General features: G+C 35.9%; 1 protein-coding gene across 4 annotated transcripts in view; it reads left to right on the forward strand.

Moving 5' to 3' along the window:
* LOC136038011 (uncharacterized) overlaps positions 1-15262 on the forward strand; it is a 74565-nt gene extending 59303 nt beyond the window's left edge. For all 4 annotated transcript variants that reach the window (XM_065720933.1, XM_065720936.1, XM_065720935.1 and 1 more), the window contains one exon: positions 13946-15262. In XM_065720933.1, coding sequence (XP_065577005.1) covers positions 13946-14021 — 76 coding nt within the window. In that variant the 3' untranslated portion in view covers positions 14022-15262. The remainder of the gene's footprint in view (positions 1-13945) is intronic.
* Positions 15263-16220: the final 958 nt, after the last annotated feature.

Raw genomic sequence — 16220 nt, forward strand, 5'->3', positions numbered from 1 at the left:
AGTCCTGAAGGTGTTAATTACATTAGAAATTGAGAGGTCTAGTCTTTATTTTATAAGTCAAAGGTGGTTGGAGACCAACCAGCCGCAAAGGGGGTGTTATCTAAGGGTATTTTCCATGGGGGGGCTGGGGAATAAAACACCGGCTCCCGATACCAGTTAATCCCTCGAAATCGAGAACGCGTCAACTAGGCGTACTACAAATGATTTTCTCGTCTGAAGTAGGCTTCCTTTAAGGGTTTGTTGTTTTTGTTTTTTTTTTTTTTTTTTTTTTTTTTTTTTTTTTTTTTTTTTTTTTTTTATCTGATTTCAGTAGCATGGAGTCAGATTCAAAGTCAAAACCAAAAAAGTTTAAGATGAAGTAAAACTGCTTATTTCAAATAAGCAAGGAAGTTTATTTTTTTTAACCTTTATCCTACACTGCTATGATAACTCAACCGAAGGCCCCCAAAAACCACGGAAAAAAACAATCAAAAGAAATAAAAATATAAAGCTAAATTTTATAGGATATTCTACATCACAAATTCTAGTTCTGTTTTGGAATATAGGTAAAATATCCCGGAATCTCTTATTTTCTTCTTTTTTTATTTGTCTGACTTCCTCTTGAATGCTCAAATTTACAAGAGGGGAAACTTATCCGGGGAATTGTGCAGGGGGAATTTTCTGGAAAGATATCACCTGGGGAGGGGAATTAGCTGGATACCGAGCTTTAATAAATTTTTAGCTCTTATGGAATATTGTACATTCCTCCTATTGACACCTTGGATAAACGTTGTGTCTTTTGATTTTGTTCAATATCCACCTCGGCAACACCCGACAGACTCAGTTCAGGTACGCCCTTTTGACAAATTGGATGCACAGATTGTCTTTCGATTCAGTTCCACATAGTCTGAAAGTTTCAGTTTGATATACTTTAATCCTTCCTGAGATATTGCACACACGCCTTTTTGACAACCTGTTTTCACATACTGTCTTTTTATTTAGTTCAACATGCCCTAAAAGTTTCAATGAAATAACCTCTGCTGTTAGAGATATTCCAAATACACCCTTTTAAAAATCTAGATACACAGAGTTTACCTCTTGATTTAGCTTTACGTCTCCCTCAATATCCATTGAAAGTGATAATCCTAACTGACTCCTGATATATTGATGTATTGGAGATATAAAAATAATTTGAACGGTCATCTCAAGACCAGAACATAATTTGCACTTTATTAGAAAAAAAATCAAATGATCATGGATCGTCAATTTAATATGCATCCACTGATATTTACTCCATAAAGATTTAATAATCTTTATTTATTAAAGTAAAAAAAGAGAGAAATTTTTAAATGTATTCTGTTTTCAGCGAAGTGCCAATAATGTTCTAGTCTTGAGATCGACTTGGTTATTTATGGTTCAATTTGGGTTTCATTTATTTATTGATGGTAATTTGTGGTAGTTTTACGCTCGGAAGATTATTTGACTTTATTTCTGCTCTTTTTTGGATTAATGTAGCTCTTTACTTTTCTTTGACAAACTTGTTTGGTGGAAAAAGTTTTTTTTTAATTAATTTCTTTCCGAATTTGTTGACATACTCTTTTTCATGGAAAAATCTTTTCATTTTTTTCTATAATAATCCATAGTTTGGCCTGCTATATGTATATTGAAGAATACTTTTCAATAGTTTTTAATCCTGACACAAATAGTATTGTATAATTTAATTTCATACCTCCTCAAGTTGACCTGAAAAATAAAACTTAATATCATTCACGAAAAATTCCATCTATGCTCTTTGACAAACTGGATACACAGAAGTAGTAATATTAGTAGTCCCGAGAATTTCAACTTAATACCCCAGTTGTTCTCAATATATTCTTGGGGTGTCTTATTGGCAACCATGCACAGAAAAGCTATTGATTTAGTTTTAAAGCATTATGGGCTAATTGGATAATTGTGGGGGGGGTTGACATACCCAATATCCATAGAGATATAGATACTGAACCGTTCTATTATGCTAAAAAAAATGGCTGTCTCAAAATTTTGACTGAATGTGTTTGGAAAAGGAATGGACTTGGGAGGGGGCTGCTTGCCCTCCTGTTTCTTTTGACTCTTGAAAAAGGCACTAGAATCTTTAATTTCAAGTCGAGTTAGCTCCTTGAAAAGTTTCAATGATATTTCTAGCTATGAAATAAAATAATAAGTTTTTTAACTGAAATTAAGGTGCGACATTAAAACTTAAAACGAACAGTAATTACTTCGTATATGAAAGGGGCCGCTTCCTCATCAACGCACCGCTCTTTACGCTAAAGTTTGACTCTTTCTCTTAACTCTACTTTTTAAAACAGTAAAAAACTTTAGCGTGAAGAGCGGGGCGTTGATGGGGAAGCAGCCCCTTTCATATACGACGTAATTTCTGTTCGTTTTAAGATTCAATGTCACACCTTACTTTCAGTTAAAAAAAAACTTGTTTTTTATTTAATTTCTGAACGTTTTTGAATCAATGCATGTTTTGATTTTGGCTCTCCGCAGAGGAATAATTAAAACGAAATTTGTATATTTATTTTTTTGGCTAAATGGCTTTCTCATAGTTTTAGATAACTTCGAAGACCACACTGCCTTTCCATGACGAAAGTAAAACAGTTCAAAATAGGGATGATACCTTTTTATTGACAGTGAATAGATATAAAATTATTTAACTGGATATTTCGAACACATATACAGTGTTCATCATCAGCAGTAAAACTCAACTTACTGCTTTTACTGCTGATGATGAACACTGTATATGTGTTCGAAATATCCAGTTAAATAATTTTGTATCTATTCACTGTCAATAAAAAGGTATCATCCCTATTTTGAACTGTTTTACTTTCCTCATAGTTTTGATCGAATGATTTTGAGAAAAAGGAGCGGGGGAGGAGGCCTAGTTGCCTTCCGATTTTTTGGTTACTTAAAAAGGCAACTAGAATGTTTTTATTAGTAAAAGATATACGTAACTTACAAATTATCTTAGGTAACGAACTTTTGTATTTTCATGTTTTTATTGCGTATATGTGGGGGTTCACCCCTCGTCAGTACCTCGCTCTTTACACTAAAACTTAAAATTTTGTCCCAATTCCTTAAGAATGACCCCTGAATCACAAAAGCCGTAGAATAAGTAGGAAATTATTAAAAATACTTTAGCGTAAAGAGCGAGGTATTAGGAGGAGGTGAGCCCCTCATATGCGTAATAATTTCTTTTTGTTTTAAGTTTTAATGCTGCTCCTTACTTCCATTTGAAAAAACTTTTTTATATTTATTTTTTCATTGTTTTTTTTTAAATAATGCTAGAAAATCCTACGCTCCCTTCATGGAAATTTTCTTCCCCCATGACAAATTCCCCGATGGAAAGTTCCCCAACATATCCCACTCTTCTCAACCCCTCCCTCCAACCAAAAAATTCCCCTGAAAACGTCTGTACACTTCCCAATAACCAATACTATGTGTAAGCACTGGTCAAAGTTTGTAACTTGTGGTCCCACCCACGGGGACTGTGGGGGAGTAAGTCGTCCCCAAAGACATAGTTATAAGGTTTTTCAACTACGCTGAATAAAATGGCTATCTTAGAATTTTGATCCAGTGACTTCGGGAAAATAATTAGCGTGGGGAGGGGGCCTAGGTGCCATCCAATTTTTTTTTTTGTCACTTAAAAAGAGAACTAGTTTTTCATTTCCATTAGAATGAGCCCTCCTACAACATTCTAGGACCACTGATTCGATACGATCACCTCTGGAAAAAAAAAATAAACACACATTCATGATTTGCCTTCTGGCAAAAAATACGAAATTCCACATTTTTGTAGATAGGAGCTTGAAACTCCTACAATAAGGTTTTCTGATACGCTGAATCTGATAGTGTGATTTTTGTTAAGATTCTATGACTTAGGGGCTGTTTCCCCCTATTTTCTAAAATATGGCAAATTTTCTCAGGCTCGTAACTTTCGGTGGGTAAGACTAAACTTGATGGGACTTACATATTTAAAATCAGCATTAAAATACAATTCTTCTGATGTAGCTATTGGTGTCAAAATTCCATTTTTTAGAGTTTTGGTTACTATTGAGCCGGGTCGCTCCTTACTACAGTTCGTTACCACGAACTGTTTGATTGTGTAGCAGCGCTGCCTATGATATTGCTTATACGCACTTTTGAAAACATGTATGCATATAGTTTTTTGTTGAATTGAAATTCCCCCAAAGTTTCACGTTAATGCCATTAGTGTTATTAGTTACTGTAACTGTTGTGGCAGTATCAATAGTATAGACATAGTGCCTTTTGGCTGGTTCAAAATCCGCCATAACTTACCCTTAAAGGTGTAACTTCATAATATAAGCCGTTTTTCAGATACTGTTTTGTCACCTTTTTGAAAATCAGCATGCTCATGGTTCGTTTTGATTTATTTCAACATCCACCTAAATATTCCTTGAAAGCTTCACCTTAATACTCTTACCTTGTGTACTAGCAATAGCTATAGTAGCATTAGTAGTAGCATGCGCTTAGCACCTTTGGATTCTTCAACATCCCCTTCAACACACTCTAAGAGTTTTAACTTAATTCCATCAGCCGTTCTAAAGCATTTCTAATACGTTCTCTTCAACATCCCCCCCACAACAAGCCCTGTTAGTTTCAACTTCACACACCAAACTGTTCCTAGGATATGACTAGTACGCCCTTTTGGTAACTTGCATACAAACGGCGTTTTGTGATTCAGTTCACCTTTCCCCCTTAAAATTCCTTGGAAATTCCACCTTCATACCCTTAGGCATAGTTGTAATAGTAGTCACATTAGTAGTATTGGTATTACTAGTAGTAGTATTAATAGTAATGGCGTTAGTACTAACAGCAGCACTAGTATTAACGTAATGCCATTTGGTCATTTGAATATCCTCTCATCAGTTTTTGGAATACTGAATTTAATAGTATAGTCCATTGCTGACATTGCTGGTATGTCTTTTAAATAACCTATATCTTCTTAAGATTACTTTTTATGTACTTCTGAAAATTTAAACCGTGCACAAATTGCTGTTTGGTCAGATGATCTTCCCCTTTAAGCATTCTTATAAAGTTCCAACTTAATACCCAAATCAATTCTTGAGATACGCTCTTTTGACAATGTACATGCTCATTACATTTTTCATCTAGTTCAAATGCCCCCTCAGTGTTATAAATGGAGTAGTTATAGTTGTAGGAAATAGTTGTAGTGGAATGGTTGCCCTTTGTTCACTTTTGATTCTTAAGAAGGGCACTAGATCTTCCGACTTCCAATCAAATGAGCCCCATTCGAAGTTTATGTGACCACCCATTCCATAAAACCCTTATATGTCCCGGGGCATAACTTACTAACTTGAAACCCTTGCCTCTGGGCTGTGGGGGGGTTGTGTTGACCCTGAAAGCATTGTTATAGGCTCTTTGGATTATTGTGAACAGAATGACTGTCTCACAATTTGGATCGGATACGTTTGGTGAAAAGAGGGTGTCAGGGAGGGGGGGTATTTACCCTCCATCACTTTTGTCTCTTAAAAGGGAACTAGAACTTTATACTTACAATCAAATTTGCCTCCTTTGAAATTCACACGACCACCCCTACCAAGACAACTTAAATGTGGAGATCTCTATACGCAAGAGCTGAAACATAACAAAGAGTGAATCCCGGCCCATAGCAAACAAAATTTAAAAAAATCAAGTAAATGTGCAAAACTTTCTAAGATGTAACGGACACGGAGGAGGTAAATATTTTAGTTCCTTGTCTATTTTTTTCAAAATTATGATATTTATGACTTATCCTATGAAAGGTAAAATGTAAAAAATACGGCATTGCTGATCTCTTTTTCATGGCCCTTCAGCCAAGAATCGCAGTTGGAGGCAGCCATTTTGTTCTTTCGCACACCTTTCCTGTTTACCTTCCCAAGGTTTCTGAAGGTACCTGTTAAAGCTGGGTCGACTCCGGGTGAGCTTACAGATTCACACCACTGATCCCCTAATCACGCTCTCGTGTTTGTGCTAAACCTGTTGCTTCGTAGTTGGAACGGCGTTGTTACAGGCAGCGCAACAGCACTGCCTAAATAAAAAGTGATGTGGGCGCAATGTATTAATTTATTTTTCTGACCATGGCACTTTGTACAGAAGAAGTTGTTGTAGAAACTTCGAAAAAGGCTCATTCGATTGAACATTAAAAGTTCTATTCCCCTTTTTAAGAGTCGAAAGTGATTGGAGGGCAACCAACCCTCTTCCAAGTCCGCCATTTCCCCAAACACGTCCAATCAAAATTTTTAAATAGCCAAATTGTTCAGTATAGTTGAAACGTCATGTAATTACGTCCTTGGGGATGCTAGACACCCCCCCCCCACAGCACTCAGGGCAAGGACTATAAGTTATACTAGTTGCCTATTATTTCAATTCGAAATTTTTATGGAAAGGGTGGTCACAAAAACTTCGGAGGGGGTTCATCCAATTGGAAATCAGAAGTACTAGTGGCTTTTTAAGAGTCAAAAGTGATTGGAAGGCCACTATCCCCTCCCAACGCCCTCTTTTCCCTAAATGCATACAATAGAAATTGTGAGATAGCTATTTTGTTCGGAATAACCTAATGACTATATAACTAGGTCTTAGGTTTGGAAACAATCCCCCAGAGCCTGGGGGCAAGGGTTGTAAGTTACGTCTCTGGAGCTTATAAGTTTATATGGAAGGGGTTGTCCTATAAACTCTAGAGGAGGTTCATTTAATTGGACATTAAAGGTTCGTGTTCTCTTTTAAGAGTAAAAAATATGGAGGACAACTATCCCCGAGAATTGTAAGTTATGCACAGGGGCCATAATAGATTCTTATGGAATGGTAGGTCGTACAAACTTCGGAGGGGGAACATTTGATTGGAAATTAGAGAACCGCTTGGGCACTTTTTAAGAGTCAAAAGTGGTCGAAGAGCACCTAGCTCCCATGCCCTCTTTTCCTCAAATGCATCCAATAGTAATTTTGAAATATTCATTTTGTTCAAAATTATCTAAAGGTTATATAACAAAGCCTTCAAGGTTGAACCCCCTTCCAGAACCTGGAGACAAGGGTCGTAAGATATGCCCCAAGGGCTTATAAATTTTGTTTGGAAGGGATGGCCGTGTAAAAATTTAAGGAAGCTTATTTAATCGGAAATTAAAGTTTCTTGACCCTTTTGAGAGTTAAAAGTTATGGAGGGCAAATACCCCCCTCCTGACGCCCTCTTTTCCCAAACGCATCTGATCGAAATTATGAGATATCCATTTTGTTTGAAATAGTCGAAAGAATATATAATAATGCCTCCAGGATGGACCCCCCCAAAAAAAACAACCCTGGGGCAAGGGTTGTAAGTTGTGCCCTGGGACCATAATAGGTTTTTATGGAATGGGTGGTCGTATAAGCTTAAGATGGGGATCATTTGATCAGAAATCAGAAGTTAAAGTGCCCTTTTAAGGATTCAAAAGTGGCTGGTGGGCAACTACCCCACACGCCCATCATTTACCAAAATAAACATTCAATTTGAAGTTCGATGTATCTATTTCCTTCAGCATTGTTTACAGGTCTAGTAATCATGCCTTCGGGGATGCCAACCCCTCTCCCCCTCAAAAGTCCTCTGGGCAAAGGCTGTAAGTTAGGCAATTTTTTCATTATTTACATATAGTATATGTTATTGAGAAAGGTAGGCATTTTTGACCTCCACTTTCCAATAAGACGAAGGGCATTCAGGCGAGCCTTTCAGAGAATGTTGAGGGGAGTGTGTAATTACGACAAAGAATTTTGAAGGGGGAAGGTGAACTGAATCGCAACACGCCGTTTGTGAGCAGGTTATCGAAACGCGTATCAGCAATATCTTAGGAAAAGTTTAATGTGTGAAGCTGAAAGTAACAGGACCTGCTGTGGGCGATGTAGAATTAACCAAAAGACAACATTTACATCCTAATGTAAAACTTGGGGTATTAATGTAAAACATCCTAATGTAAAGTCAACGGATCACAATTCTGAGATAGCCATTTTATTCAGCGTAGTCCAAAAACCTTATAACTATGTCTTTGGGGACCACTTACTCCCCCACAGTCCCCGTGGGAGGGGCTACAAGTTACAAACTTTGACCAGTGCTTACATATAGCAATGTTTATTGGGAAGTGTACAGATGTTCTCAGGGGGATTTTTTGGCTGGGGGAGTGGTTAAGAAGAGGGGGATATGTTGGAGGAACTTTCCATCGAGGAATTTGTCATGGGGAAGAAAATTTCCATGAAGGGAGCGCAGGATTTTCTAGCATTATTATAAAAAAACAATGAAAAAATGAATATGAAAAAGTTCTTTCAACTGGAACTAAGGAGCAGCATTAAAACTTAAAACGAACAGAAATTGCTACGGTTATGAGGGGCTCACCTCCTCCTAATACTTCGCTCTTTACGCTAAAGTATTTTTAGTAATTTCAACTATTTATTCTACGGCTTTTGTGATTCAGGGGTCATTCTTAATGAATTGGGACAAAATTTAAGCTTTATTGTAAAGAGCGAGGTACTGACGAGGGGGTGAATCCCCTCATATATGTAATAAAACATGAGAATACTAAAGTTCGTTATGTAAGCTAATTTATAAGTTACGTATTTCCTTTTCTAATGAAAACATTCGTAAAAAAAATAAAAGTTCTAGTTGCCTTTTTAAGTAACCAAAAAATTGGAGGGCAACTAGGCTTCCTCCTCCACTCCTTTTTTTCTCAAAATCAATCGATCAAAACTATGAGAAAACCATTTAGCCAAAAAATAAATATGCAAATTTCGTTTTAATTATTCCTCTGCGGAGAGCCAAAATCAAAACATGCATTGATTCAAAAACGTTCAGAAATTAAAAAAGAAAAAACAAGTTTTTCTTAACTGAAAGTAAGGAGCGACGTTAAAACTTAAAACGAACAGAAATTACTTCGTATATGAAAGGGACTGCTTCCTCATCAACGACTTGCTCTTTACGCTAAAGTTTTTTACTGTTTTAAAAAGTAGAGTTGAGAGAAAGAGTTAAACTTTAGCGTAAAGAGCAGGACGTTGATGAGGAAGCCTCTTTCATGTACGAAGTAATTTCTGTTCGTTTTAAGTTTTAATGTCGCTCCTTACTTTCAGTTAAAAAAAACTTAGTTGTTTTTTATTTAATAGCTGTTAAGATCAGACCGGAACATAATTTGCACTTTACTGAAGATTAAATAAAAAAAACAAGTTTTTTGAAATGAAAGTAAGGAGCGACATTAAAACTTAAAACGAACAGAAATTACTCCGTATATGAAAGGGGCTTTTCCTCCTCGACACCTCGCTCCTTACGCTAAAGTTTTTTATTGTTTTAAAAAGTAGAGTTGCGAGAAAGAATCAAACTTTAGCGCAAGGAGCGGGGTGTCGAGGAGGAAAAGCCCCTTTCATATACGGAGTAATTTCTGTTCGTTTTAAGTTTTAATGTCGCTCCTTACTTTCATTTCAAAAAACTTGTTTTTTTATTTAATCTCTGAAAGTTTTTGAATTAATGCATGTCTGATTTTGGCTCTCCGTACATAAATTATTAAAATGAAATTTGCATATTAATTCTTTTTTTGGCTAAATGGCTTTCTCTTAGTTTTGATCAGATGATTTTGAGAAATAAGGGGTGGGGAAGGAGGCCTAGTTGCCCTCCAATTTTTCGGTTACTTAAAAAGGCAACTAGATCTTTTAATTTTTAATGAACGTTTTTATTAGTAAACAAAATACGTAACTTAAGAATTAACTTACGTAACAAACTTTTATATTCTTATATTTTTGATTATATATATGAGAAGGTTGGTCCCCTCGTTAATACCTTGCTCCTCACACTAAATCTTGTTTTGTCCCAATTCTTTAGGAATGACCCCTGAATCAGAAAGGCCGTAGAATAAATAGTTGAAATTACTTAAAAAATTTTTTAGCATAAAGAGCGAAGTATTTATCTCCTCCTAAATACCTCGCTCTTTATGCTAAAGTATTTTTAGAACCCCTCATATGCGTAATAATCTCTGTTTGTTTTAAGTTTTAATGCTTCTCCTTACTTTCAATTGGAAAAACTTTTTCATGTTTATATTTTCATTGTTTTTTTTTTATAGTAATGCTAGAAAGTCCTGCGCCCTTTTCATTGAATTTCTCTTCCCCCATGAAATATTCCTCCAAGGAAAGATCCTCCTATATAGCCCCCTCCCCTGAACCCCACACCCAAACCAAAAAATCCCCTTGATAACGTCGGTACACTTCCCAGTAACTATTACTGTATGTAAACATTGGTCAAAGTTTGTAACTTGCAGCCCCTCCCCCACGGACTGTGGGGGGTAAGTCATCCCCAAAGACATAGTTATTATGGTTTTTGACTATGCGGAACAAAATGGCTATCTCAAAATTTTTATCCGTTGACTTTGTGGAAAAAAATGAGCGTGGGAGGGGGCCTAGGTGTCCTCCAATTTTTTTTGTCACTTAAATAGGGCACTAGAACTTTTTATTTCCGTTAGAATGAGCCCTCTTGCAACGCTCTAGGACCACTTGGTCCATACGATGACCCCTGGGGAAAAAAAAAAACAAATAAACACGCACCCGTGATTTGTCTTCTGGCAAAAAATACGAAATTCCTCATTTTTGTAGATTGGACCTTGAAATTTTTTTATAGGGTTCTCTGATATGCTGAATGCGATTTTCGTTAAGATCCTATGACTTTTAGGGGGTGTTACCCCCTATTTTCCAAAATAAGGCAAATTTTCTCAGGCTCGTAACTTTTGATGACAAAGACTAAATCTGATGAAACGTATATATTTAAAATCAGCATAAAAATCCGATTCTTTTGATATATCTTTTAGCATCGAAATTCCGTTTTTTTAGAGTTTCGTTTACTATTGAGCCGGGTCGCTCCTTACTACAGTTCGTTACCACGAACTGTTTGATTCCCATATTCGGTTAAGTTTCACTCTAATTGTTATGGGAATATTCCAACCCGCTTGGAAGTGCGTCAAGGTGGTGTTCTTTCACCGTATCTTTTCAGTATTTGTATCCGCAGTGTGTTGTACAAAATTATGCCCTTTCTTTTTTGTAATTTGGTAAATGTCTCTTGTATTGCATATGCGGATGATATACTTCTAGATCTAGCCGTTCTAGATCTAGCCTCTCGAATTCTGTATCATCTATTTCAAAACATTTCAAAACTGTTGGTCTGTCATTGAATATTGATAAGTGTGAGTACCTAGTCTTTAATGCAAAGTCTATGCCCATTTGAAATCCGCGTTCTAACTTCTCCATCCATTGTGTCTCTGATTTGCGGCGGTCAAGCATTCATATTTATTGGAATCTACTAGCTTTTAGGATCAATATTGTACGGCATATTAAAGAAAACTTAAAGCGGGTTATGGTAAAATAGTAGCTAATCGTGGTCATTATTATCGAAAAGCGCTTGCATTGCTATACACTAGTTTTTGCGACCATTCAATACTTTTCCTATCCGGTATTTCACCTATCCTGAAAAAAAGACAAGATCTGGCTGAATTGTGTATATTATATTTCCGCTATTGTAAGTTTCTGTTTCATTTACCCCGGTCTTATAGGAAAAAGAAAATAATTCGGTATTTCGGGGCTTCTGACATTATTACTCCTTTGCGGAAGTTAGGCTCAAAATTAGAAAAGGATTATATTTTTTCTCTGGGCCCCTTCCATCTCTTAGTTCGTTTATTTTTCCCGTTAGTTTTCACCTGTTTTCGCTTTATAGTTGTGTTATCTCTTAGCAGTTCTTTCGTTAGTTGAGTTATGGTTGTGGTATATATGTTTTATCGCTCGTATAGTTGTGTTATTTTCAAATTATAATCCATAATAGAGAGGCTCCGAACACCCAGCATTGTATATTAAGCTCTGAATTTGACGTTTTTTCTAACGTGACCAGATTCGTCCTGCGCCCTGCGCACTTTTCATTGAATTTTTCTTCCCCCATGACATATTTCTCCAAGGAAAGATCCTCCCACATAGCCGCCTCCCCTCAACCCTACCCCCAAAACCAAAAAAATCCCCCTGAAAACGTATGTACACTTCCCAATAACCATTATTATATGTAAACACTGGTCGAAGTTTTTAACTTGCAGTCCCTCCCCCAGGGACTGTGGGGGAGTAAGTCATCCCCAAAGACATAGTTATTATGGTTTTCGACTATGCTGAACAAAATGGCTATCTCAAAATTTTGATCCGTTGACTTTGGGAAAAAAATGAGCGTGGGAGGGGAGATGCCCTTCAATTTTTTTGGTCACTTAAAAAGGGCACTAGAACTTTTCATTTCCGTTAGAACGAGCCCTCTTGCGACATTCTAGGACCACTTGGTCGATACGATGACCCCTGGAAAAAAAAAAAAATAAAATAAACACGCACCCGTGATTTGTCTTCTGGCAAAAAATACAAAATTCCACATTTTTGTAGATAGGAGCTTGAAACTTCTACAGTAGGGTTCTCAGAGACGCTGAATTTGATGGTATCATTTTCGTTAAGATCCTACGACTTTTAGGGGGTGTTTCCCCCTATTTTCCTAAATAAGGCAAATTTTCTCAGGCTCGTAACTTTTGATGGGTAAGACTAAACTTGATGAAACCTATATATTTAAAATCAGCATTAAAATGCGATTCTTTTGATGTAGCTATTGATATCAAAATTCAATTTTTTAGAGTTTTGGTTACTATTGAGCCGGATCGCTCCTTACTACAGCTACACCACGAACTGTTTGAAAACAAAAAACAAATGAACTTAGATTGTCAGTTTAATATGCAGATACTAATACCTATTCCTTAAAGTCTTAATACTTCTTGATTTACTAAACTTAACAAAGTGATCAAAATGTGTTTTGTTTTCAGTAAAGGGCAAATTATGTTTCGGTCTTGAGAAGGCATTGGGGTTGTCACCCCTAGTCATGTTTATTGCTGCTCATTTTGAATTTGACTTGGTTCTTTATTGTAATTTCTGTTCGTTGAGGGTTTCATATATGTATTGATGCTAACTTGTGATAGTTTTATGCTTGGAAGATCAGTCAATTTCATTTCTGCTCATTTTTATTTTAATGTAGCTCTTTACTGTTCTTTGAAAAACTTGTTTTGTGCAAAAGTTTTCTTTTAATTATAACACTAAGGACAGACACAAGACAGAATACGATTGGGATATATCCCTTTCAAGGCCCTAAACGGAGGCGCATAGACTTTAGCGGCACAAAAGGGATAACGGATTAACCGTAATGACCAATACGATATAGTAATTCCTTTGGATGGGTTACTGAAATAATCCTCATGAGTCTGTATGCTAGTTTCTAGCACAAATTCCAAATATTCCAACATTCTACATGTGCCTCTACAGAAAGATCGAACTCGGTCACCTCTCCATTTTCCCCATTTCTCCTATGACAATGGATTCACCCCTCCACCCAGCATGTTAAAAAGGTGCTAAAATGTCATACATCACCTACCAGCGACACAGTTTTTCCCTTGAATATATTATATGAAAAAGATCTTTTAAGACCCTTTAGAAGAAAAGAACAAATTCATTCAAGCTTAACAACATTGCAAACTTTTTTTTTTCTTTTTTAAGTAGGTTTACTCGACTTTAAGTCGGTTCATGTATTTTAGTACAATCATCGCAGTATATTCAACTGCTTAATTCTCTTTAGCAAAGAAAAGTTCTACCAAAAAACAATAGTTTTAATCGGTCCAGCCTACAGACCGCTTGAAATGCTTCTATACCAATCTCTTCCATTATCGGAATAAAAAGTGGCATTCTGGTATAATCCAAGTGAATGCACATTCCCCATTGATGGCTTACGTGATTCTGTACTTCCATGGTTTGTTTCGTGACTTCTTTCCTGTGTTTCTTTTCTCCGTTAAATGCACCCGATGTACACAAAATTAGTTAATGTGAAAACCATCAAATTTGACCTTGAACATTTTTTTAGGTTTCTTTTTGCCAGTCTGCCTGCCAAATCGACTATAAGCTCACCTGAATCTGAATATAAACATCGAAAGGAATGAAGACTTTGAATGCTGAATCATTTATAGAGCTATATCTTTGGGCCAACAAAGTGTACGTCCTCATGTAGAGTTGAAAGATATCCAACGGTTTGTTCCTAGCTTCGCGAGATCGTGATTGACCCTTGCTTACTTGATCCTCTTTAAGGATAGGTTGAACGAGTTTTCCTTCACTTCGACTGCAAGGAAATCGAGTATTGTTAAGGATAATTTGGAAAGACCCTGTTAGCTAAGAAACAGTGAAGACAAGAGATAATCAGATAACCAATTCCTTGCATGTGGAGCGTGCTAATTGCTTTCATATCTTCCGCAGCAAGAGCAAGAATATAATTTAATGAGTAATTAGAAATTCTAAATTTCAGCTTCATAAAGACTTCCCAGTAAAAATGATATCCTGTTTACCATTTTAAGAAATGTATACACTCTAATAGGTGATAAAATAAATCTGGGTATAGCTCAAAATTTGTTAAATTTTGAAAATATTTGAAAATAATGGCGAACGAATCTACCTACTTTGGGCATGACAAACGTGACAAAGGACGACTTAGCAACAGTTATAAGAGCACAATAACCTTGAAATCGAGACACTTTGTAAGGTTGAAGTTGCACTTGAAGACTAACAAGGATTTACGTAAATACGAATAGAATATGAACTACAACAAAAATACTATTAATTCAATTATTGTATTTCGGTGATGTACGAAAATGACATTTTAAGTGTTGATCGATTTGTAAGGCGTAGTTGGGAACTGATAGGACATAATTGGACTGATTGGCCACTCCTGCATGTAAAGTTACATCTTGCCCGAAAACGATAGACCTTGAAAGGCCTTCTCAATACGATAGTTTATGTTCCATCTTATTGTGATTAGTTCTCTACTTTAATGAAGGATAGTTGCGACACCTGAAGCGCGAAAATTATGACAAAGAACATTCTTGTTTAAATGTGATTAGTCATTCCTTGAAGACAAGCCTGCAGTATTATTTATATATATGAAATTATGTGATACTTACGACTGGCAAAACCAGAGTGCCATTCTTCTGCCATGGTTTCTACTTTACCTTATGATGAATATGTCCAGTGCGTGAAGGAGAAATAGTTAAAGCTTATGTGATGCCTAAATAATGACAAGAAAGAACCTAGGACAAACATGAGAGGTCATTTCCTTACGATCAATGTACTAAAAAAGGCATCATAAAACTGATTTAAAAAAATTAAAACTGCTTAATTTAGTAAAAAAAAAGTGGGACATATATACAATTATAGTCCAGACATTTTGACTTCATATTCTGAAAGTTTTTTAAGAGAAAGAAATATATAAAAAGCATAGATTAAATAGACCATGGAAAAAAAGAAATGAGAAAAAATGTGCAGAAGTGACAAAAAACAGGCAGAGTTTATCAAAAGAGCGAAAAAAAGTTCTTATCTTATTATCTAAACAATGAAATATAAAGAATATACTGACAAAATCGTCCAGTGTGCCGACAAATCCTGGCACACAAGATAAATTAAACTAAAAACATGAGCTATATTTCAAGGTGTTTTGGAACTTTGAAGGGGGGGGGGGGGCTAAAAACAGTTTCTCTAGAGTACAGCTGTTCAAAAATAACTATTTAAACCTCCTTATTTATTAAACTACTTAAATAGCATGAAAAATCAAAATTCGTTTTCCAATACGAATCTCATTCAAAACATAAAAGAAATTTTTTATACAAGATATAGCAATCACTGAATAAACACACAATAATCGAATAAACTTTATTAGTAAAACAAGTTTTTCTCTCATAAGAATCAAACCACCAAAAAAAACAGAAACCGTAATATAAAATCAGCTTTCAAAAATCAGGAAACAGTGGAATAGTTGCTAAACACAAAAGAAAAGACTTGACACCAAAACACATACGAAGTGGAGTCTATTCAATGCCGTGTAGGTGTGGAATGAAATATAATGAATAATTGTGGAATTTCGTTTTCAACCTTTAACAGATCAAAAGATTGGTATATAAAAATTTTACTCCACGTAATAGGTACATGTCCACAGCCTCCAACTAATCAATATTCTTAAAGTCATGATGTGACATTATACAACTCTTACCTAAAGCCACTATATCTACATTGTGCATTCAGTCACAAGAGAGTATGCCTTTTTTCTTTTCATGTCTGAAACCAGGTCGCTGTGGTCTGTTAAAACAAAGTCGGCC

Source organism: Artemia franciscana, chromosome 17, assembly GCF_032884065.1.
Source record: "Artemia franciscana chromosome 17, ASM3288406v1, whole genome shotgun sequence".
NCBI classification, from domain to species: domain Eukaryota; kingdom Metazoa; phylum Arthropoda; class Branchiopoda; order Anostraca; family Artemiidae; genus Artemia; species Artemia franciscana.